This window comes from Danio aesculapii, chromosome 23 (genome assembly GCF_903798145.1).
Source record: "Danio aesculapii chromosome 23, fDanAes4.1, whole genome shotgun sequence".
Taxonomy (NCBI): Eukaryota; Metazoa; Chordata; class Actinopteri; order Cypriniformes; family Danionidae; genus Danio; species Danio aesculapii.
In genome coordinates this window covers 19,384,809-19,411,103 of record NC_079457.1, presented here as the reverse complement: position 1 = coordinate 19,411,103, position 26,295 = coordinate 19,384,809, and the positions used below count along the sequence as shown (strand labels likewise).

General features: G+C 34.6%; 1 protein-coding gene across 1 annotated transcript in view; it reads left to right on the top strand.

Moving 5' to 3' along the window:
- Window positions 1–26,295, top strand: part of pex14 (peroxisomal biogenesis factor 14) — a 161,115-nt gene that overhangs the window by 101,253 nt on the left and 33,567 nt on the right. Inside the window, exons 4-5 of the mRNA XM_056448788.1 lie at window positions 14,752–14,871; window positions 23,964–24,049. Of these exons, the coding sequence (XP_056304763.1) occupies window positions 14,752–14,871; window positions 23,964–24,049 (206 nt within the window). The remainder of the gene's footprint in view (window positions 1–14,751; window positions 14,872–23,963; window positions 24,050–26,295) is intronic.

Sequence of the window (26,295 nt, the reverse complement as noted above, 5' to 3'; positions counted from 1 at the left end):
ACAACACCGCTGCAGATATTTACTTCCACTGGCATGCATTGATTTAAGAGTACTTTTTCCCCTTGCAAAAACAATGTACATAAACTACAAATAGTTACATAAATTATGCAAATAATAATATTGACAATGATAATGATAATTATATATTTTTATTAGTATTTAGTAATTAATTATAAATCAAATAAGTATATATTATAAATATTTAATCATATTTTAGCAGTTAATAAAAAAGCTAATTGTTAATGTCATCCATTATGATCGTTTAAATAAGTACAAATATTTGTTTATTTACAAACTTAATTTTTTTTTATTATTTAATACTTTTTTTTATCTTTAGTTCAAAAACATATTTTGTACTTTTAGAACTTCATCTTGAGAACATTAGAAATGAAAACCACATTGGAAAATTACATCAACTAAGTTTTGTTTTACTATTTATACAAAAAAACAAACATAAAATTATATATTGACAAAAAGGGCTATTATACTTTTCAAAAACAATAAGTATTTATATAGATTAGGGGTGTGAACCTACACTGGTTTCATGGTTTGGTTTGGTTACGATTATCATGCTATCGTATCGGTTCAAGTCGATATCTCGGTGCATCGAGGTGCATTGGCGATGCTTTCTATACACAATTTGATATTTTACTTAGCAACACATTAATTATTGTGTTGAAATTTATCATTTATATGTTATTTATAATACAATTTTATCCTTTAATATAAGCAGTTAGATATATGTACTGTACCTTTAATTTTACCTACTGAAAGAAAACACTCTTGAATGTATCAAACAAAGCTGAAGTACATGCACAAAACAACATGAGCATTTATAGCAAATAAACAAACGTAAATATTATCTCGCTTGCTTTTTGAGCATTGTCGAGTGAGTTGTTAAATGCCTATGATTGGTCACGCACTTAACAGAAAAGACTGCAATTGGCTCTAAGGGTCAGTGCGGCTCTGGCACTGTTTAGCAAACAGTAAGACGGAGACTGATGTTAAATGGCTGCAGCGATCAGGTGACGGTGGAGAAAACTCGATCTGCAGACACGCTCGTTTTTGGACCCACAAGTAACATTGTTGTAACAGCCGAGAGAGGAGAAAAAATGTTACCTCACGAACATGCTAGCAAGTCAAAGGGGCCACAATTATTACTGAACCGATACCAAATTGTTCATGCCTACATTAAGGTGCATCAAAGAAACAATTAATTTTGATACCCCTAATATATATATATATATATGTTTTTGAAAAGTCTAATAGCCCTTTTTGTCAATATGTCATTTTGTGTGTTTTTTATTTATATTATTTATTTATTTTTACTAAAATTAACATTTAAATAAATTGAATAAAATATTTTACTGATATACAGCACTGTGCACTAAATTAATGTAAATATACAGTTTAAGTCAGAATTATTTGCCCCCCTTTCAAACTTTTTTCTTTTTTAAAATATTTCCCAAATTATGTTTAACGGAGCAAGGACATTTTCACAGTATGTCTGATTATATATTTTTTTCTGGAGAAAGTCTTACTTGTTTTATTTCGGCTAGAATAAAAGCAGTTTTTAATTTTTTTTAAACTATTTTAAGGTCAGTATTATTAGCCTCTTTAAGCTATATTTTTTTCGAAAGTCTACAGAACAAACCATCACTAAACAGTAACTTGCCTAATTACCCTAACCTGCCTAGTTAACCTAATTAACCTTGTTAAACTTTTAAATGTCACTTTAAGCTGTATAGAAGTGTCTTGAAAAATATCTAGTAAAATATTATGTACTGTCATCATGGCAAAGATCAAATAAATCAGTTATTAGAAATCAGTTATTAAAACTATTATGTTTAGAAATGTGTTGAAAATAATCTTTCCATTAAACAGACATTGGGGTAAAAAATAAACAGTGGGTCAAATAATTCAGGGGGTTCTGACTTCAACTTCATACACACAAAATAACTAATATAAATTACAAAAATTCTGAAAAAAAAAAAGACTTAAACAGGAAATATACAAAATAAAGTTCAAACCAATCATAATAAACTGACTCATTAAAAGAACCGATATTAAAACATCGCACTGGCACTAATAGGTTGAGACCCAGTATAAGTGAAATTTATAGAGTAATGTAGTTAATCTGTCTGACATGATGTAAGAAAGAGAGGAGCGTTATGGATGTTACAAAGATCAGAGATCAGATTTCAGGTCATTCACCTCCCCCCAGACAAAGACACCCAAACATACATCCATCTTAATTTCTAATCCAGTTTAATGCTTTATTTATGTAAATATTTTCCAGTTTTGCTCTATATTAATGGTGAGAAATGTCAAAGCCCCCATAAAATGAAACAATAGCATCTTCTGGTGGCGTGGGGAGTTAAATTGGATTCCAGCAGCAGCAGCCGTAGTGTCGGGCAGCTGATGAAGGGGAAAATAGGAAGCACTTTGATTACATGTTGCAGCGTCTTTACACAACAATCTCTCCTACACGTATTATTTACATGCCGTTCTGCTCTAATCCACGCTGAAGGAGACCTCCATGATTTCCAGCCCTGTCTTTCTCTCAGTATTTCTGTCTCTCTGTCTTTTCAAGGGGAATGTGATTGGTCTCGGTATAGGCATTCAGAGATATGTGTTAATGCTTTTTAAGAAGGTCATTTTAACAGTGTAAATTGTGAATGACTGAATAGCATCGTTACATCACTCTTTGATTGGGCTTTCCACATGTGGGTGTATATGTACTTATTATCTTGGCTTGCTTTAAGTGTATGAGCTGTCCTTAAGGAAAGGTGGTTGCATATAATCACTGCCTTATTACTGTAGCGTGTGTCGTTTTACCCAGCATTTCCTAAATGACGGTATTAAGCATTGAAGTACTATGAGCAAGCATTTCTTCATTTTATAATGGCCAGTTTTTGATTGTGTTTTCCATAAATTACAGAAGACACCCACTAAAATGTAACATTATAAACAATAAACAAAGCATGTCCTGTATATTTAGAGCAAGAGTCATTTTAATCACATATTAAAAGTCGATTTAATGATCTTAGTCAATTTCAAGTCTATTTAAAGTCTATCTAATGTTTTAATGCTTGTAGCCCAAAATAATAATTAATAGCAATTTTCAATCTATTTACCTTGTCACTATTGTTCAAAGTAAAATATTTTGAATCATTTAAAATTGCCAGAATAAACATGTTGTTTTTGTAGTTTTACATAAATATTTGTTTGGCTGAATAATTATGGAGCATTATTTCAATTTTATATTTTGTCATTTTATTTTCATAAATTTTACTCTTAAAATTTTTTAACTTGATGTTTATTATTCAAACATAACATTATGTTTTCTATGTTAAATTTACATTTATTTGCCCACCAAAATGAATTGTATTGAATATGGAATTATTATTATTATTATTTTTTTTTTATATTATTATTATTATTATTATTATTATTATTATTATTATTATTATTATTATTATTATTATTATTGTTGTTATTAATGCATATTATAAAATATAACCCAATAATAATCATTAATATAATTGACTGGCTTGCAGTGGTGGAAAGAGTGCCATTACCTTCTTAAAAATGTAGTGCAAGTAGAGTAAAAGTATCTGTTGTAAATATGAATTAAAGTATGAGTGAAAAGTAGACCTTTCAAAGTACTCAAGAGTAGTGACTGTTACCCTGTAAAAAGCTGATGCATTTACATGTAATTTGTGGATGTGTGTAAACGTAACATTCTGTAGTGCATTCAGTTAACGTCATAAGACGTTAATATTAGTTTAGATTTAGGTCGCGACGTTAGGTGACCAAAATTTATTGTCAAGCCAGTGTCTAAGGACAACCTTATTTTGATCACCAATAACAACATCAAATGACGTTGGTATTTGGTTGATTTTAGGTTGTGTTGAAAAGTGTCCAAAATCCAACGTCGAGCCAACATCTTAAATTACTGACCTCAAAAACTGACAATTATTCATCAGGTACAACAACCAAAATCCAATGTCTGATAGACGTCATAGTGGTAATGTCTACACAACGTCAAGCTGTAACATCATTAGATGTTGATATTTGGTTGATTTTAGGTTGGATGTTGCACAATGACGACGGCCTGATGTTGAGTCCCCTCGACATTGAGGTACAACGTCAATCTAACGTCATTTTGACGTCTGGTGGTTGCTGGGTGTTTAAGGACATTTTGGTCATGATGCAGTAAACACCTGTCATCTTCTCATCAGTGACATGCATCTAAACAGTCTCTGGGTCAATGCGTGTAAAAGATTTTGAACATCTACATGGACACTTTTAATGCTTCCTAACAGTTTGCTGCATGTATAAATCGCACATGTCTTGAGGTAGTTCATTATAATGCGATTTACCTTCTATTGGCGATTTGATTGGACAGGAATCACAGGACTGACATTTCTATTCCCCATAGACAATAAAAGATAAAGAAGTCACTGCAGGTTGAAGGAAAGTATTGGAGTAAAAGTTCCAATGCTGCACTAAAAATGTACTCACGGGAAAGTAAAAGTACACATTTTTAAAACAACTTAGTAAATTATAATTCCTGAGAAAAACTACTCAATTACAGTAATCTTAGTATTTGTAATTAGTTACTTTAAACCACTGCTATTGACCTTTAAAGCAATAGATCACCAATAAATAAAACAATTCTGTTAATTTACTCATCTTCAGGCCATTTAAGGTGTCTTTTTTAATCTACACTAAAGAACATAAAAAAAAAAGATTTTTAGGTGAAGCTGAAATCTTTGGAAATATATTAAATGAAAGACAGTGGTGACCATCACTTTGAGAGCTAAACTAAAGCAAAAAATCACATGTGGCTCCTATTCTCATCCAGCAAATCTGTGCACCTTAAAGGTTGCTTTACTTATACGTTAACATTGTTACCTTTAATTCACTGTCTTCAAAAAAACGTCATTACTTTATCTTTAAAGGAGTAGTTCACCCAAAAATTTTAATTACCCCATACGTCATACGAACACAGTCAAGAGTCATTTTAAATTTCATCCTGACTCTTCTATGCTGTATAATGGTGTTGGGTAGTGGCCTGTTTTATTTTAAGCTTCCTAAAGTGTATAAACCCATCAAAATTAACACAAGTGCTGCCATAGGGGTTCATGTGTTTTTGGAACGAAATAATTTCTCATTTTTTAATTATAAAGTCAAATCACTGATTTCCGGCGTCTGCCAAATGTTCGTTCTCAACAACTGATCTCTGACTCATTTCATTTTCCTTTGAGTCATCTTTAACTTAAGTCATTGATTTTGCCAAGAAATGCAGTCAAATGGCAAAAAAAGTCTTGTGACATGTTTTTGTTTTTAAAAGTTAAGTACCGTGTTTTTAAACTGCTGTTTCATGCACATGACATTGCAATGGATTCAAGATGCGATAGCACCGGTCAAAGGTGTCCATCTAATGCTAGTTTACATAGAAAATCAATGTAAAAAGCAGCGCAGTGGAATACAAAAACACGCTCTGTGTCAACGCCTGCTTACTGTGTTGTGTGTGCACTCGACAATAGGTAGTTAAGCATACACACGTTCACACGTTTTGCCTCTAATAAACGGTATTTTAATTATAAACAACATTAAATTGTGTTCTCACTCGGGGGAAATCACTAAAAATGAAGTGTACGTGCTGATACGTTGTTATCTTAAAAAGTGCCAGCTGATTTTTTATTTATTTATTCATTTATTTATTTATATATTTATTTTTCCAGCTGACTGCTTGTTGGCAGCGGTACGGAATTTACTGTCCTTCATTTAGCATGTAATCAGGGATGCAATGCAGTTTTTCCCACAGATAAAGTCATGAATTTAAGACTTTACCCATACTTAACGTTTGGACATGAGGTGCGAAACAAGCTCGCATGTCTGACCTCAGCGGTGTTCTTGCTTTAGTCATTTCATTATGCTCAAAGGGCCATGAGGGACACTGCAGGTGTAATGCGCTCACGCCATGAAGGTGAAGAAATGGTTCATCATCCCTGATGTTAATAGGAAAGAGTTTGCAAGTAAGGTGATGCGACTCACCTCTTGGACAGAAATGGCAATGACCAAGGCCTGCTTAGAAGACAAAGGGATTGATGTGGTTATAAATTACTCCACTGCGCCACCTAGGCCAGCTGCTTTTCACTTTGTCATCAGGAGAAGGCGATAAAGCAGGAGAATGACCAGTCTCTCTCTCTCTCTCTCTCTCTCTCTCTCTCTCTCTCTCTCTCTCTCTCTCTCTCTCTCTCTCTCTCTCTCTCTCTCTCTCTTTTTAATACATAAATGAATACGCTATGAGAGCGGTCATTATTTAAGACATGCAATCATGTGGGACATGGACTTGACATGTGAAATCTCACAGAAACGCTCGCGGTGACCTCCATCTTTACGAGCTGAAGTATTTTTCCTGTTGTTCAATGTGGGATTATTGTAAGTAATATTCACAAAGCGTTCTCCCTACCTAGGAACGTTATTATAGTTTTGCATTTTTGAATTGGTTTTTATTTTGATACTATTTTTTTTAAATTTGCTGTTCATTGAGTTTAGATTAAGTTTGTTTCATTAATGGTTTCCTAGTTTTATTTTTATTTTTTAAACACGTTTATATTTAGTTTAAGTTTCAGTATCAGTTTTTTGTTCTTTTTTAATGTTTAGTTTTAGTTAGTTTTGAGTAATTCTTGTTTAGCAGAATTAAGAAATCATGTCCAGTGTAAAGCTTTTAAAGTAAAACTTTTGCACAACTTGTACTACCTGACAAAAGTCTTGCCGCCTATCCAAGTTTAAGGAACAACAAATATTAACTTGACTTCTAGTTGATCGTTTGGTATCAGAAGTGGCTTATATAAAAGGCAAAGGCCTCTAGATTATGCATATTTACCAAAATAAAATATGATCATGCCTTGATTTTTAATTATATATTTAGGTCAGTAAGGTCTGACTTTGCTGAGACAAAAGTCTTGTCAATTAACAGAAATAATGTACAGTATAGAATATAAAGTCATGGTGCAGTGGAAAAAGAATTAATATTGTGTTTGACTCTCATGAGCTTGGAAGACTGCATCCATACATCTCTGCAAACAACCCATTAATAAAGTCATCTGGAATGGCAAAGAAAGCATTCTTGCAGGTCTCCTAGAGTTCATCAAGACTCTTTGGATTCATCTCCAATGCCTCCTCCATCTTACCCCAGACATGCTCAATAAAGTTCAAATCTGGTGACTGGTCTGGCCAATCCTGGAGCACTTTGACCTTTTTTGCTTTCAGGAACTTTGACGTGGAGGCTGAAGTATGAGAAGTGGTGCTATCCTTTGCTCTCTCCTGCGTTTTGTAATGTAATGGGCAGCACAAATGTCTTGATACCTCAGGCTGTTGATGTTGCCATCTACTCTCCAGATCTCTCGCACGCCCCCATACTAAATGTAACCCCAAACCAGGATTTTACCTTCACCAAACTTGAATGATTTCTCTGAGAATCTTGGGTCTTCTGCAGTATTTGTGATTATGGGGTTGCAGTTCCACAGATGATTCATCTGAAAAAGCTACCTTCTGCCACTTTTCCAAATGATCAACTTGAAGTCAAAGTTATTATTTGTTGCTCTTACACCTGGGGTTGACGACAAGACTTTGTCAGGTAGTGTACATTAACTCTTGTGCAAACCCATTAGTAATAAAGTAAAATAATAATTTGTACAATCACTGAATTCAAAACCATACTAATATAACTACTAAGTAAAAATTCATGAAGTACTAATTGATCAAACTTCTTATTAAAGATCACACTATATGTAGTGGAACATGCCTACCCTACATTTTTTGGCAAATAAAGTTCAAACATGTTTATGTTTATATAGATATAGAAATAATACACATTTATAAACCTGCACAGTTCAGATTGTCCACCACAGAATGAGGGCTTATGAATTCTCAAAACGATTTTTTATTTATTTTTGCTAATTATTATGGACTGTTGTTCATGTTTTGTTTTAGGTTTTTGGTTTATTGGGAATTTTCTTATTTATTCTAGCTAACAACGTTTTTTTTACCAGTAGTTTTAATCTTTATATTTAGTTATCGTTCACTAAAATAACCTTGCTGTCTAGTTGGTGGGCTGAATAAAAGAGCAGCCACCTTTAAGTAAGCAATTTTATAATTGTCCCTGTGAGCTTGTTCCTGCCCTATGAAGTACCAAAATTGGAGAACTGCACTTTATGGCTGGATGAGTCGCCTCATCACTCCTTAAAAAAAAAAAAGGTGAAAAAAAAAAACATCCTGAAAATAAGAGCCCAGAAAATAGAGCCATAAATAATCCAGAGAGCAATGGGTTTTCCTTTAAATAAATACCGATCAGGTTTATGTTGAAAGACAATAGAAAACGTAGCCCAGATATGCAGTTTACAGTATTTATAGCTGTAATATCGTGGTGCCACCACCGTAATTTCATGCCCCAATGAGAATGGCAAGGTCAAAGCAAATGCTTCGACTGAGCATCTGCTAATATGGTGACTCATAAACAGGCTCTGCGTGTATCAGGTGCACCAAATAATACAGTATAATGAAATACAGAATAGCTTTCCATTATTGTTCTTTTTTTTTCTTTTACGGTGTCGTCATTAGATGTAATTTATGTCTTAAAATAAATTCATCTACCGGCAGGTCGATCTGAAATAGAGGTCTGAGGGGTCATTCCACAGGTTTCGGAAAGTGTAATAAATTTCGTGTTTGCTTTTGGTGTCCTTTTTCCCTTTTATATGTAAAATTCGCTCTTGTTGTCCTTCTTTTAAATTGGATCTCAAAGGTCTTTCATTTGTCGTCCTATTTTCTTTGTAATAAAGGCATCAGAGGAGACAAAACGGCTGAGCGAGTCCGAAAACCAGAAAGAAAAGCAAACGCGTTTAATGAATTTGCATGCATCTTATTCGGACCCCCTTTGTAGTTGCGCAGGTGGGGGTGCTGTTTAAGAATTCAAATGACATTACAAATATGTACATATTTGTTCATTACGTCCTTAGAAAGCGAGCCGCTCGTTCTGGAGGTGAACTCCCGAAAAACGTGAACTTCCTGAGAGCGTCTTTACGGCGAGGTGAGTGGGAGGAAATGAGAGGGGGGCCTCCAAGTCTCATTCAATAGTCTGCCACCATGCAGTCTGGTGTGGTCAGATGAATAGAGAGTCCAGGGACACATTATTGCTTATTGGACAGTACAGGCTGACTGCACCAGCTCAGCACATGGCCATGGCTGCTTCCTGGCACTTTGAATGCCACGCAAGACAGGATGACCAATATTTGCCTTAAATTATTCAACGTTTTTCAGGGCCATTTCAACCTCCAGTGCAGAAGCCGCCTTCCTTTTAACTTTGACCTCAACCTAGAGATTTCCGCGAGAGTGGTAAAACTGGCTCGACGTGGTCATTTTAAATGAAAATGGTGGTGGCGTAAATTTTGTTAATATCATTCTTGACAGTAAGGGAGAATATGGTTATATGTAGAGGGATCGCTGCCATAAATTCTGGACGTTAACATTTTGCTGCTACGTCCTCCTGCTATCTCAAGTGGAAACTTTGCACGATTTAGAGGTTTTCTCACCGATTTCTTTATGAGGTCATTTAAAAACCATCATAAACTGTTAAATAACTAGGTAATCTAAAGAGGGTATAAAATAGAGGTTATTGCTTTGCCAAGGCTGCAGGTTCACACCATGAAGTTAATAGTATTATTTGGTTATTTTTTTATTTAAAAGAAACCTCTTGTTCTCACCAGGCCTACAGTTATTTGATTAAAAGCAAGTATGTTCTGAAATATTAATCTAATAGTCTAATGAATCATAAACTTATATTCCTGTAATGGCAAAGCTTATTTTTCTGCCATCATTGTCATTATTACAGTCTTGAGTGTCACATGATCCTTCAGAAATTATTCTGTTATAATTATTAATTTCATAGATTTTTTAATTTTTTTATTTATTGTATTTTTTTTATTGCAATACAATTGACATTGATACAACATATAATAACATAGACATGTAGTGCTCAACATATATGAGTACACCCCTCACAAATCTTTTATTTAAATGAATGTTTTCTATTGGAAGCGTTACAATATAATATTTGTGCATATACATTAGTCAGTACTGAAGCCAAATCTGGAGTATAATCTAACAAAATAACTTGTGATAATGAACGGTCCAACATTAGTACACAAAATTATTAAATGAAACATTTTAAAAAGCAACATTCAAGAGAAACAAAATATTTATAACATTTTGGTGAATTTTTTTAGTTTTTTCCAATTTTTTAAAATATTTTGAATGAATTTAAATTTATTTTTCTATTCTATTCTATTAAAATAAATTATAATAAATATATCTGTTTATTAAATCTGTTTTGTTTAAATGCACCAAAACATATTACCTATATTCACTGAGAAACGGCTACAAATATTAATTTTCAAAATTGGGTGTACTCAATTATGTTGAGCACTGTATAAAGCATGCCAGTGCATTAAAAAAAAACATAGTGGCAGTTTCGCAATTTACTTATTCAATAACTCAAAATTTACTGCAAATACAGATGAAAAAATAAACTCAATATCAAAATATCTAGTTAATATTGGATATGAACAGAGGAAAAAAATTATAAAAATAAATAAGCAATAATAATTTTTTTTGTGAAAACGGTGATACATTTTTAAAAATTCTTGACAAGCAAAACATTTACATTACTGACATTAGAGCTGCACAATATATCATTTTAGCATTGATATTGCAATGTGAGCATGCACAATATTCACATCTCAAATATATGTAATGTTAAGTCTGAATTATAGTTGACCAGGAACCACAGAATTGTGTTTAATCATTGTGTTTATATGGAATTTATATGATTTATGCAAAACAAACAAACAAACATTTACTTAGAATTTTTGTCCTGTTTCTAGTCCAAATATCTACATTTCAAACCGAAGACAAAATTACTTCCTTACCTCACTAACAGATCATTTAGGTTGTTTTAAGGAAAAACTCTTAATTTTTATTTATTTCCTTCTGACGGTAAAAATGAAACAATGTTTTTACTTTTTTAAAAATATTTTACTCTTTACTTTTAGTTTTTTATGTTTGGACTAGAAATGAGACTGAGAAATAAATCGCAATATCAGATTTTTCCAATATCGTGCAGCCATAACTGATATATTAGTTATCCTATGATTATTTATATTATATGATTATATTTATAACTTTTTCTTAACATTGCATTTTTCTTTTTTTCACAAAAGCCACTCAAAGACACTTTTTTTGCTTTATTTATTTTTTTATTATGGACATTAATGATTGTCATCATTTAAATTGATATTTTTTGCCTCTAAACACTTCGCTAACTATATTTTCTGTCGTCATTACGTAAAATAAGAACATTTCATGGTTTTTTTTAGTCATCTTTTTTTTGTCCTAAATAAATATGTCAATATTTTTGTATGAAACATTCAAAGTAATAACTTCAATTAAAGCCTCTTTTGCTTTTATGAATGAACTTTTATCAGAAACCCAGAAAATGCAGCGGTGTAATAATCCATGCATCAATACCTCTGCTGCGTTTGTGTGCTCCTGTATTGTTTTTGCGGTGCTGTTAGTGTGGTTCTATGAAGTGTGACTGTGATTTCATACCCAGCAGACAGCAGACAGGGCTGAACAGGCTCAGACTCTGTTTTCTGCCAAGCTCTCAGCTCTCTCCGCTCTATTTAAGCACATGTGGCACTGGCATTTGCCACATTTATGATGTGTGTATTACAGCGCAAAAACAGCTTGCTGTCTGCTCTTTAAACAGCTCAATTTGGAGCAAAGCTCAGCCTTTTGGCTCTCTGGCAGGCAGCCTTGCTGTATGAAAGCATGTGGAATAGAGTAGTGCGATGCCCGGGGGAATATCTCCAGTAAACAGAGCAAGAGCGCAAGAGAGAGACTAAATACGCAATGACAGACGTGACACACTCCAGTCTACTGTGTGGACAAACAAAGGTCAGAGGGAGTGTGTGAGTGTGTGTCGCAGGATACAGTAGATTTATTAAATTGATACGTGTAACTTACAGTTTAATAGAAACTGGAGCCTTTTTAAACCATCGGCTCTTAATGGAGATGTTAAAGCATTTGGGTTTTATGTGCCAATTGTAGAGGAAGCCCATAATGTTTTCCTCGCTTTTATGTCTTCATTAAATGTCAAAGCACAAGTACATTCTACTAACAGGCCTTTTCCGCCTCTGTCTTTCTTTTCTTGCTATTTCTCCGGTCTCTTGTTGCCGCGCGTCCCCATCGTCGCTCTGTTTAGGCCCGCATCGAGTCGCTTAATCAAGACAAGACACAGACCGATGACTGCGTGCAGTGTTGGAAATAAACCAGCCCCTTTTCTTTTTTCTTTTTTCTTTTTTTCCACAAAAGGAAATATTAATATTAGATTTTTTTTCCCCCTCTCCTGTCGTTTTCCATCAGGGACCTCTATGCAATTTAATCACCACTAAAATCATTAAAAAAGATCTGAAGATTAAATTATATTGGCATTTGCAAAATTATGTAATACATTTACATTACAATGAAGAAATTAAAATAATGCATTTTATCTGTCTGGGGTTCCGCTGAGCTCCACCTGGGGAAATATAGCGGCAGGAAATGGACAGGCTCTGTTCTTCAGATCTGACGGTAATGGAGAGGAGCTCAGAGCTTTGGACCTTCAGAACGGCTCATCCTGGTCTAAGTCTGCCGCCCATAGTGCCATTAACCTAGTTTAGCAAGAGTTTTAATGTTTGGAGTTATGTGCAGGTATATGCAAAGGACAGTCAAGGACACACTTTCATTTATATCATCATTTTTCTTGTCCTTTTTTTTTTAGTGTAGTCATTTCTGGGGTTTTCAGCCTGCATTTTTGTATCTGTAGAGCTGAGCTTTAATCTTCAGACAAGGTTGATCTTGTGTTTGTCATTGCATTGCAGTGATTTGTGAGTACTGGATGAAAGTTTAGAACATGATCAACATTTCATGCACTGGTCAATTACAACATTGCAAACTTTGATTTGAAGCAAAGACATAAATTAAAATAGGTAAAAGAGACTAAGGTACATAACTGTGTACTTTGCTTTACTGAGGGAAAGATCAACAATCGCATAAAGCAGAATAAAAATAAAATAAAATAAAGTATATATATAATATATGTGGTGCTTTCAGCTCTACTTAAAGGTTCAAGAAACCCTCGAGTACTTTTTGAGATTTTAACAGATTTGTGTGTGTTGAGCATCAGTTAAAACAACGTTAGCACCTGTTAGCTTTCATTTTGGGGAAAACTGGATAATTTTGAGCTTTTTTTCCAGCTAATTTCATCTTTTAGGTTTAAAATTATTTTTGGGGCGGGATCAAAATTAGTGACGTAGCGCCGATCTGCCTGTCCAGCGATGACGTGTCGGTTTCTCATTATTATAAATAGCTGAGTTTTCTTATCCTATTAGAAGACCCTGCTTCTTAATTATTCATGACTGCACATGCTTTTCGAAGGCAAGAAAGATCTGTCAAGCTGTGAGACTGTGTCTGATCACGGCACGGTATTTAGCTATTCATGAAAGGTCCTATGTGTTTGTTTCCATGTTCCACAGGGTTTGTTGCATGTTTTTCCCCAAGATGCTGTTAGGGCCATTACAGCAAAGCTGTTTGTGTGTAGCAAGGATTTTTGTCAGAAAGTTGTGTGAGAATTAGAGAATGGCGGACTCTGTCTTTTATTAGTTGAGTTTGTTATCATTCAGACACATTTTTCCTCAGCTCTGCCGGCCACACCCACTCCTCCCTCTGCTCCCAGGGCTCCACACCCATCATGAAGCATTTTTTGAAAAAATCCTCAGGTAGAACTGAAAGAGGGGGGTTTAATGGCCCTTTAAAAAACAAATGAAAAGTTCATACACAGTGAAGTTCACTGCTCACGCTGCTTATAAGGCCATCACATAGATGTTTTGCATGTTTTCTTTTCAAGCATTGAAGTATACATAACTAAAATTATAATTTTAAAAGTTGTGAGATTTAAACATGCTGATATGGATGTTTGCACGAGTTCTGTAATTTGTTAAACAAAACAAATTATGATGATCAAATCTGAGCTTTTAAGTAAAGGAACCATCATTATTCAAATACATATTGCAACATAACAAATTGTGAAGTTGAATTACTATATTACCCACTATGCTAATAAAAGCTTTCAGATGGGGCGCTGGTGGCTGGGATGCACAAAAAAAAGCCTCTCTGGTGACATCCTTACATCTTTTTTATTTATATTCTCCTCACTGCTGCTATACGGCACTTATTTTCGCATGTGTTTTTTAATTAGGTGTGGCTGGAAAATGTGCGCAGTTCACATGCGCCCCGCTTGCACATGTATGTGTTGCTTCCATATCAGCAGCCACATTTCAATAAAACTATAGGGCTTCATACCGAAACTTTTTTTTTTTTAATCAATATTGACAATGGTGTTCGGCCAATAAATATCGATACCGATGTTATCGCTCGGCCCTAGTTGAAAGGTGATTGTTAGAAAAGCATACTGTTTCTACTACTGCTTTATTTATTTATTTTTTTTTTTTTGTAAATTCATCAAATCAGTTCATTTAGCCTTTAATTTTGCTTGACATATATTGGGGCTTATTGAGTTTTTTTAACCTTGCTATTCACTTAGTATGACAAATAAAGTTTTGTTTATGTGTTTTCATGCAGGTCTGACTGACGAGGAGGTTGATTTGGCCATCCAGCGGACCGGTAATACAGAGGACTCACTAGCTCTTGCAGTTCCGGGACCTGTGCACTTTGCTCACCCTGTTCCTCTGGCCCCGCACAGTGAGTATCACCACAATCCCTTTTGCTAGCATAGATCTACCCTATAACCCCTCCACCCGTTCCCCCACTGTATGTTTTTGCAGCCTTAAACATGACTTGTCTAGTCTAGTAGATTTTCTCAACCAAATGGTGCGTGACTATATTAAATGAGTCCCCATCGAAAACGTCTCCTCTGTGCTCCCGTAATCCCGTTTAAACCTTCACCCATACATCAATTCAAAACAGGCCAACTGTGCGGAATATTTTTTTACAAGCGTCCTAACATAACTATTATCTCAAGCAAGTGGTTTTGAAAGGAAGCGAATGGTGGATGGCGTCCCATTTGCGTAGACACATAATTAATTCCGGCACGGCCTTGCGATATGATGTCCACACTTCACGTTACGGCGATCTCTGGTTGGTTGGCCTGCCGAGGGCCTTTCTGCAGCCTGTATCTTTATTACCTCCACGGGTTATGAGCTCCAGGCCGGCCGCTGATTTACCAATCCTGAATGAAGTTCGCATAATGCTTAACCTGTATGACAATGATTCCAGATGTATTCCACCCTCATTTATTGCCACCCCGTCCTTGACTCCCCGCCATCTCATGTTTTGTAATGAAAGTGATGTTGATGGGATGGCCGTGTAGTTAGGCTACAGCATGACTAGAGTGGGGGTTTTATATCAAAACGGCAATGAGAGAATGGCATAATGAGGGGAGAGCGAGAAGATCTTCGCGGGGGTCAGCTTGGGAAGAGGGGGTCCCTCTCTTTGATGTCCTTGTTATGGGGACGATGCATCGGGACCCGCATCCATCTCTGTCGGAGTAATGGATACTCTGATCTCTATTTTCAAGCAGCAGAAGGACAGTAGGGCCTTTTCTGAACCCAATAAATTTGAGCGGAGATTGGAAAAAAGGGGAATGGAGGCCATGCTCACACCTTAAGTGACCAAATAAAAAGTAGGAGTGGAGAGCGGAGGGGCTAGCCATGTGGAAGAAGGAGCGCCGTTTGGACCTGGAGTAGGGGACCGGTCAGGGCCGTTGGAGCAGCTCAAGGACTCGTCCAGACTGATAACATGCCCGTCCTGCACGCCATGCTCTCGCAAGGACACTGCAGTTAATGTGGTGTTTACCGTTTATACAGATAGCGGAGGTGTTGTCAGAAGTTGGAAGTTTTGGGAAGTTGCAGGTTTGCTGGTGTTTTTGATGTGCTTGCAAGCGTGGAATGTCACCTTTATTCAGTAGAACTGAGCATCAATCTTCAGACAGATTTGATCTAGTGAGTGACAAGGCACTGATTCTTGAGTACTGGGAGAAGAAAGGTTACACAACTGCAGAAATAGAAGTTTATGTACTAAAGAGTTATTTTGTCACAATCTGTTAAACATGTTTTCATATATATTTTCAACTGCAATTCTTCCATTTTCTTACAAGCTGATTACAATCTTAGCTGATTTCTATTGTTTTTTAATCTTAGCATGCATAAATATATTTTTAAAGGATATGTTTAGTTATATTCTCAGTACACAAGAATGTCTTACTAAATGTATGTTTTTTTGAGTAATAAAGCCGTAACCTGTATATAATAATATAATAAAACATAATTTGTATTACATGTGTTATTTTCAGAAAGGGTATTTAAAACATTAAAGTAGTCACTGTTATTATATAGGTTGTTTGCAATCACATTGTTCGGGTGACATGGGAAATCCAGATAGAGAAGTAAAAAACTGAATAGGAGCCATAGAGGAAAGTCTGCTTTTTTGTGATATATACCATATTTCAAAGGAGATTTAAATAGAAAATAACCACACATGTTGGGCATGATTCTTAGATCATGAAGAGAGACGAGTTTTCTACTTAACTAAAATATATTTGCCTGTCATCAAGGTGGTAGATACTGTAAGCATGAAACATGAAAACATACTATAGTCTTTGGAAGCATAGATAATTACTTGAATTAGACTGTTGTAGTAATTATATTGTTGCTGTGGTACATTAGTAATAAACAAAAATCCAATAGGAATCAATTTTCTTTAATCATCACAATGCATTACAGTTTACACTAACGTTACTGTATTATTATAGATCAGTTTACTATGTTATTCTGTAGTATTTATTAACAAAGAGTTGTACACATTATCACAATGTTGTTGAAAAACTTAATTATTATGAATTACTATATTGTTTTTTTTCCCCATTCGGATGAAGTTATATCTTCCAGACAATATGAAACAACAGATCAGGGTTGAAAAGTGCTCCACAATAATAACCATCTAGTTTTGTCGCAAGGGTTGCATTTCCTTTTTTGTTCGGTCGATGAACTTACCATTCACCGCTGCTGCACATTTTGATGTTAATGTTATAGTTGTTTATTCTGCCAAAACGCCAGTAAAGACATGGATTATTACAAAACAAGACAGAGATTTCATTGCAGCAATTACATGGCAGGGTACGTTATTTATTTTCTCCTGGATTTTGTGTAAGTTCTGGTGTTTGTGTCTGATTTTTAATATAATACATTAACGTAATACACTTAGCTAGACCTGTATCTAATCTTTATTAATGCTGTCAAATGATTTATCGCATTTAAAAAAGTTTGTACGTGAGGATGTGCTGAAAAAATCTTTATTACATGCCGCCTTTTCTTCCATTTTTCACTCAGTTTCTTGAGGTCTCTCACCTTTGTGAGCAAAAACTTTTGAAACTGTTCAGCATTTCTCATTTCAACTGATTTAAACAATTATAAACAACATCAAACAGAAATATTTTGATGTTCTGATAGCGATTCCTACATAGAAGAATCACTTCCTGCCCTCCATATGAATTTCGCGCATCATCAATGACGTCATGTGAAAACAACCTATTATATACTTTCTATTGATGGTAACATTGAGTATTAATTTTATGAACTTTATTTTTTCAAGTTTATTTGTTGCATACATCAAATGACATCTCGTGTTTGACCAATATGTATATATACATAATTTTAAATGAAAAAATATATGAATATTGCATGTCTGCGATTAAAATTATTAGCCCTCCTGTGTAATTTTGAATTTATTTTCAAATATTTCCCAAGTGCTGTTGAATTAGAGGGTATTTTATTCAGTATTTTCTTTTATATATTTCATCTTTGGATTTTTTTTTCATTTTGCCTGAAATAAAAAATATAAAAACAAATAAAACTGCTAAGACCAATATTTTTAGCCTAAAGAAATTGTTTTTTTCAGTTGGCCACAAAACAAAGCACTGTTGTCCAATGACTTGCCTAATGAACCTAATTAAGTCTTTAAATAGCACTTCAGGCTGAACATTAGTGTCTTGCAAAATAAATAATAAAATATTATCTACTGTCATCACGACAAAGACAAAATAAATGAGTTATTAAAACGGTTCTGTTTAAAAATGGTTTGAAAATATCTCTCCATTAAAAACACTTAGAGAGTATTTATTTTTTTTTAAAAATATGTGTATACTGTATGTGTGTGTAAAAACATGGTCACGTTGTTTCAATTCTTATTATACATATAAATATATAAATATATATATAAATATATTTTATTTATTTATTTCAAAATGAAAATAAAATGCACTTTCATAAAGAAATAAGTATAATTGTAGTGCTGTTTTTTTTCCTAATGGCAGGTAACGTGTTTTATCGTATATCTCAATGATCAGTGGCACGTTTTATGTGCTTGTCCTTAACAGACCTCTAACATAATTAGATAAAAACTGCTTGTTCAGCTACGCTTTGTCTGTTTAACAAAAAATGAAAAAGTGGTATTGCTTTGCTAGTCTATTAGAGAGCTTGTCTATTTGTATTCAGTAGAGCAGATTCAAACAAATTACAGTAACACACCTGTTCCGCAGACCTCGCTATGTTACAAAATGGAGCATTTTGTATCTGACATGTTGACCTGCCAGAGCCAGGCTTGCTTTAATTACTTCTCGGTTTGGTGTGCCGTTAAACATTTGCATGATAATTTCTCCCTCCTTTCTGTTGGCAGAGCCTTGCCAGATTGCCTCAGTGTGAACTGAAACGGCTGCTCCTGCTTTTGCAGGCTGGTTGAAATGTAACTTAAAGCTAATTCTTTTTTTCTTTTTTTTTTGTTAAAGCACTTTCTCAAATTTCAAAATTATTTTGGCAACTACTTATAAGCCATTGATAAACTCATTCTGTGAAATGGTTTGTTTAATTAATACTCTCTTAGTTCAACCAAAATGAAAATTCAATTTACATTTACTCATCCTTTACATGTTTCAAACCATTATGAGTTTCTTTCTTCTGTTACACACAAAAGAAGATATTTTGAAGAATGCTGGAAACCATTGACTTCTCTTGTTTTTCCTACTATGGAACTCAATGGTTAATGGTTTTCATTCATTTATTCATTTTCTTTTCGGCTCAGTCCCTTTATTTATCCGGGGTCGCCACAGCGGAATGAACCGCCAACTTATCCAGCACATGTTTTACACAGCGGATGCCCTTCCAGCAGCAACCCATCTCTGGAAAACATCCATACACTCTTGCATTCACACTTCTACACTACAGACAATTTGGCCCACCCAATTTACCTGCACCGCATGTCTTTGGACTATAGGGGAAACCGGAGCACCCGGAGGAAACCTGCGCGAACGCAGGGAGAACATAATGGTTTTCAGCTTTCTTCAAAATATCTTCTATTGTGATTAACGGACTTTTTTTGGGGTGAACTGTCCCCTTAAGCCCAAGGTGTACCTCTGTTTTTTTAATGGATTTTCAAGGCTTTGTTGACCCAAAAAAGAAAAATTCTGTAATTTAGTTAATTAATTTCTCACTTTCATGTCGTTACAATCTCCTGAGACAAAAATTAAGATATTTTAAATGATTTCTGAGAGCTCTCTCCATGAACACCAATGATCCCAAGATGTTCAAAGTCCAAAAAAGGAACCAAAAACATGTCTTGTGACTTCAGTGGTTAAACTGTAATCATATGAAGCTCCAAAAACACTTTTGTGTAAAAAACAAATAAAAAAATAAAAAACCCTGTAAAAATGGCTTAGTTCACCTGCATGTCTTTACTATGGCAATATTTGCATGTTGTGATGCTGTTTATAATGGCAATACAGTGTAAAGACTGTTGTAAATGCACACCTTGATGAGGAAGAGAAGTAAAAGTTGAACAAAGTTTTTAATATTTTTTTTGGTACACAAAAGTGTTCATTGAGCTATGTATAATTACAACAAAATCACTGAAGTCACATGACTATTTTGACTATGTTTTTGGTTCCATTTCTGAACTTTGAACATCTCAGGATTGGGCCATATCTGTCTCTTATATCATATTGTGATATATCATAATGTGTGTTCTGATGATGAATAAAGGCTTCAGGGGATGGAAATGATGTGATGATAAATAATTAAAAACAGAACTTTCAGCTTTGGAACAAAAAAAATCAAAATAAGATTAGATTCGATGTTATCAAAAAGAAGTTTTAGTTTTGGCTGCACCATGCAGCTAAATACCGGTAGAACGTACTTTATATAATAACCAATGCACAGTAGAAAGATTGATTTATGCTGTTTGTTTGCAAGAGGGAGGATGTGTGTTTTATTGTTTATCGAGTTGGTATTTGCTTGCACTTATCCAGTATGCTGCAAGCAATATAAAAAAATTATGTAAATCTATGATTCTGACATTTTAATGCATTTCTATTCTTACTTGAATTGAGGAGTTTTTTTAACAGCAGATGACACTGTATGCTTGACAAACAGCTGTATTCTGCTTGCATCTAATTCCTTACAAACACCACTTGAACTTAAAATATTAATTATTAAATTTAGCAAAGATCTACAAATTATGAATTGAAAAAATGTTCATTGTCATTCATAGTTGAGCTGGGGGGTGTGGCGGCGTGGCTGTTCAGACTGACACTGACACAAGGTGTCATGGTGTTAATTTGTTTCTTTTAATGACAGCTGTAAAAAACTGAATAATTATTTGAACTGTACAACCGTACAAGCTAAAAATAAACATTTATTTTTATATCTTTTTTATCCACAAAGTGTGCAGCTTTTGTCACTGCAGTGTATCTTGGGCTTAATTACTTACTAAATAAAGTATACTTTTACACTTGACCTTTACTTAAGAATACTTCTTTTTCTTAAGGGTGTATTTACTGACTTACCAAGATCAGTCTAGTACAGATAGGGGGAGTATTGCTGCTCTGACAGCCAAGTTGGGTCAAAGCTAGGGATGCTCCGATCAGAATTTTTGCAGCTGATATTGAGTACTGATTCCTTGTCATGGTGATCAGCTGATACTGAGAACCGATTCTAATGCATCAAGCTTTATAATGCATTGAGCACATTTTCCCCTCTAAGCATGAGAAGATCTTGCCTTACCTAAGAGAATAAATGAAGGATGAAGGAACCATATAATACTTTGAACAAGTCTCTTATAACCATTTAGGTGTGAATGTGTCATCCCCCCCCAAATTGTTTTTTTAACTAAGTGATTCAGAATTGGATGTTTCATACTGTTCCTGATCATATTACTATAAACATTGACTTGCTTGTTAACTGACATTTATAGTTCAACTATTTTCACAGCTATTTATGTTACAGCAATCATTTTTTTCTCAGAACGTAAAGTGTTTTCTCATTTTTTGAATCTGCACTGAGCTGTTTTTCGTCTTCTGTCGGGTCAACTGTTTCTCTCCGAGAATGAGTGTGAGGGTGAGGAGGCGCTGTTTGATGTGGGCTTTCATTTCCTGATAGTACCTGATAGTACTGTTCTTATATGGTGTTCATACTCCACCGCTAGTGAGCACTTGTGCAAGGCCTGAGCAGAAGTTTGAGAGATCTTTACAACGATTCTCATTTACATTTCTTCAACATCACAGCAACCTTTTTCCCCTTCTCAAATGTTTTAAGCAAGAGTTTCCATTGTACTTTTGTCATACCTGATGAAATTGCCTATATTTTGTTTTACAGTAATGTGGTAGTTAATCTAAAAGTTCAGATCTAGTTTATGATTCCACAGCCACGTGTAATCAGAATGTTTTTGGTTTTCTGTTGTCTTCCTTCTAGGAACGAGAAGCACACAGTCATGTAGGTATAGATGTACTGAGTGTTAGAGTGGTTTGACGTGAATGATAAAGTAGTGAGGCATAAAAGTTCAGTATGTCGTGGAGTATTTCTTTGTAAAGATGTAGTTTTTTTTTACACGATATTTTTAAACATAATAATATAAAAAATACACAACTATAAAAATATACCAATATGTATTTTTTTAACAAAATATGTTGATTTTATCTATATAATTTTTAAATACGTTTTGGTATAATTAAGCCTTCAGCATGGTTTTTGTTTTACTCTTGTCAAACTGTCAAAAAAAACTCAGTTTTTATATAGTTTTCTTTCCCAAATATTATTTTATTAAATGAACACAAACAAGAATTATATATAAAAATGTCCGTTTATACATACAAATGAAACAATAAACAGCAGTTTACATGTGTTTGAGCCTTTATATATATATATACATATATATATTTATATATATAATATATATATATTATATATATATATATATATATATATATATATATATATATACCGGGTTGGACCTCCTTCTGCTTTCAAAACTGCCTTAATTCTTCATGGCATAAATGACAAAGTACTGGAAAATTTCTCAGAGTTTTTGATCCATATTGACATGATAGCATCACGCAGTTGCTGCAGATTTGTCAGCTGCACCTTCATTATTCAAACCTCCTGTTCCACCACATCCCAAAGGTGCTCTATTGGATTGGGATCTGGTGAGTGTGGAGGCCATTTGAGTACAGTGTACTCATTGTCATGTTCATGAAATCAGTCTGAGATGATTCGCACTTTATGACATGGTGCGTTATACTGCTGCAAGTAGCCATCAGAAGATGGGTACACTGTGGTCATAAAGGAATGGACATGGTCAGTAACAAGGTTGTGGCATTGACACAATGCTCAAATGCTACTGATGGGCCCAAAGTGTGGCAAGAAAACATCCCCCACACCATTACACCACCACCACCACCAGCCTGAACCATTGATACAAAGGCAGGATGGATCCTTTCTTTCATGTTGTTAACACCAAATTCTGACCCTACCATCCCAATGTTGCAGCAGCAATCAAGACTCATCAGACCAGACAACATTTTTCCAATCTTCTATTGTCTAATTTTGGTGAGCGTGTGTGAATTGTAGCCTCAGTTTCCTGTTCTTAGCTGACAGGAGGGGCACCCGGTGTGGTCTTCTGCTGCCGTAGCCTCAGGGTTCGACATGTTGTGTGTTCACAGATGTTCTTCTGCATACCATGGTTGTAACGAGTGGTTATTTGAGTTACTGTTGCCTTTCTTTCAGCTCAAACCAGTCTCGCCACTCTCCTCTGACCTCTAGTATCAACAAGGCATTTGCGCCCACAGAACTGCTGCTCACTGGATATTTTCTCTTTTTTGGACCATTTTTTGTAAATGCTAGAGATGGTTGTGCGTGAAAATCCCAGTAAATCAGCAGTTTCTGAAATACTCAGATCAGCTCGTCTGGCACCCACAACCATGCCACGTTCAAATTCAAATTTGCGTTAACGAGCAGAGAGAGAGAAGTTGAATAAAGGTTTTTGAGTGATGATGGAAATTAAATCAATGTTTTTTGTGTGATTGTGTAGAAATTAATGTGATAATTATTTTCTTGGAATAAGTGAAAAATGGAAGATAAAATGTTTATAATATACATTAAAGTGATGTATTTGGGTTTTTTCAGTTTATTTTAAGTAACAAAAGCAACATTACATTTCTGATTTTAGTTTAGTTAATTATAATACCCTGTTAATCAGTGTCGACATGATCTTCATTACCAGCAACTTCTTAAGCAAAAAACAAAACAAAACAGAAGCAAAAAAATTACAAATTAATGAGTTGCTGAGACATTCTGCTTGTGTTGCAAAATGAGGCCATTGTATACACTGCAATTCTATACATCACATTCATGTCAAAGTAAATATGGCATCCACCAGAAGGTCTACTGCAGCTTCTTTTCTGAGAGTTTGGCTAATAGATGGGTTTGTTGTATGTGTGTGTGTCTCTGCAGGTCCCTCAGGTTACAGATGGAGAGACTACAGTGCCCTGGCTGTCATCCTGGCAGGAATAGCCTTTGGCTTCCATCATCTCTACCGGGTATGTGTTTTAAAACTGCCACCAGTAGCCTGTTACTCAAAACATGTTCATTATTCTGAGAACTCAATCTTTTCTTAGCATTTCTGCCTTTGAGTGAGTTTTTACGTTGATGTTGAGCAATTGTGTGATTTGATTCAATGTGGCCATCGTCACCAGAATGAGCTCATCTCAGCCTCTAGATCTTTTCTTTATTTTCCTTTTCGGAAAAACCCAACGGCAATACTTTTTGTCGTACTATCAGCACACAATTTCTCACATGGGCATGGGTGGCTGCGTGGGCCGTCAGTCCCAGTCGGGTAAGGGAGAGACCCCGCTTTTGCAAACCCACATTGCCCACAGTGGCATGTGGACTCCATTACTGCACTTTATAAGAGATAGAAAATGGAGCAACATTTACAATGACATCATATGGAAGTCCCATGATGTCATGATTAGGAACGCATGTTAACTTCCTAAGCTTCCGTCAGCGCTCTGCCACTTCAGTCGATCTATAATGCCGCTCTCCAACTCCAGTAGCCCACATGGTTGCTCTTATTAAATAGAGAGCCAAACCGGTGTCGTTTTAACAGAAAATAGTCACATTTTCCTTTGATAGGAGTCCGTGTACTACTATTTGAAACTGCTTTTTTTTAAATTGTGACATCGACTTCTGATTTCACTCATTCTCTGACTGATGCTTGCTCAGAAAGGTGTTACTATTGATCTTAGTAGTACTAGCACGTACTGTAACTCACCTTAAATCACTTTTGTCTTTAAAATTAGTTGTCTTAAAACATTTAGCTATTTTATTTTATTTTATTTTTTAAAATTTTTTTTATTTTATTTTATTTGCAAACCTACTTTTTTCCAGCAAGCATGCATTAAAGTGATTTAAAAGTCAGAGTCTTTACATTGTTAAAAGTAAAATATTTTATAATGAAATGTTTCTTGAGCACCAAATCAGCATATAATAATGATTTCAGAAGGTTCACTAGACTTTAAAGCCTAGTAACATTTTAGAATGTCAGTATAGAAACTATGTTTAATAAGCAGTAAAAAAATATGTATAATGAGGTACACTTATATTAATTATTGTAGTACAGTGGTCCCTCGCTGTAATGCGGTTCACTTTTCGTGGCCTCGCAGTTTCGCTGATTTTTTTCGTGCAATTTGACATGCTTTTTTTATACAGTGTTTTGTTCTATGTCCTGACTGGCTGTAGACCATTGTCAATCAATCTCCTTCGTGCCATGTCTCCTGTACAGTACAGAATGCGTTCAGTTTTCCAAATTTACATAAATCATTGATCGCTAGCAGTATTACACTGAAGTGCTGTAGTGTGTGTTTGCAAGTTTTCTCCCCACTATGTCGACAAAATGTTCTGCATCATCAAAGGCACCTGCAGTAGCACCCAAAAGTCAGAGGAAGATTCTAAAGAAAGGTAGAAGTTACGTAGCTATAGAGCACCATTACAGAATAAATAAATGAAGATCAAATGGTTTTGATCTTTGGTTTCATTCTATAATTCTGTTATAGAATTATATGTAGTTATTTTTCTTCGAAGGTTTGAACTTTGAGAGTGTTTAAACAAGAGAACATAACTCCCGCGAGGGATACCACTGTATTTCATAATATTATTGGTTGGCTGTACTAAGTAACATACAAAAAAAAAAGATCTGTGTGAAAATTTGCAAGATTAGAAATATGATTTTCCCTGGCAAATCATAATGGCTGCTAAAAATTAAGCTTTGTAAATAAATTGCATTTTAAAGTATATCAATACAGAAACCTTTGACTTGGACCTAGATATATTCAAGAATTAATTAATCAATCAACGAGTCAATTGATGAATGAATCAATCAATGAATAAATCAGTGAAGCAATGAATGAATGAACAAATCAATTGTGAATGAATCAATGAATAAATCAATCAATGAATCTAAAAATGAACGATTGAATCAATGGAGGAATGAATGAATGAATGAATCAATGAAGCAATGAATGAATGAATAAATCATTAAATGAATGAATGAATCAATCAATCAATGAATGGATCAATCAATGAATCTAAAAAATGTATGAATGAATCAATGGAGGAATGAATGAATCAATGAATGAACGAATCAGAGAATGAATGAATTAGTAAATGAATCAATCAATCAAGCATTAGATTAATCAATGAATCTATAAATGAATAAAACAATGAATGAATAAATTAATGAATCAATGAAGGATTGAATAAATCAGTGAATGAATTAATCAATGAA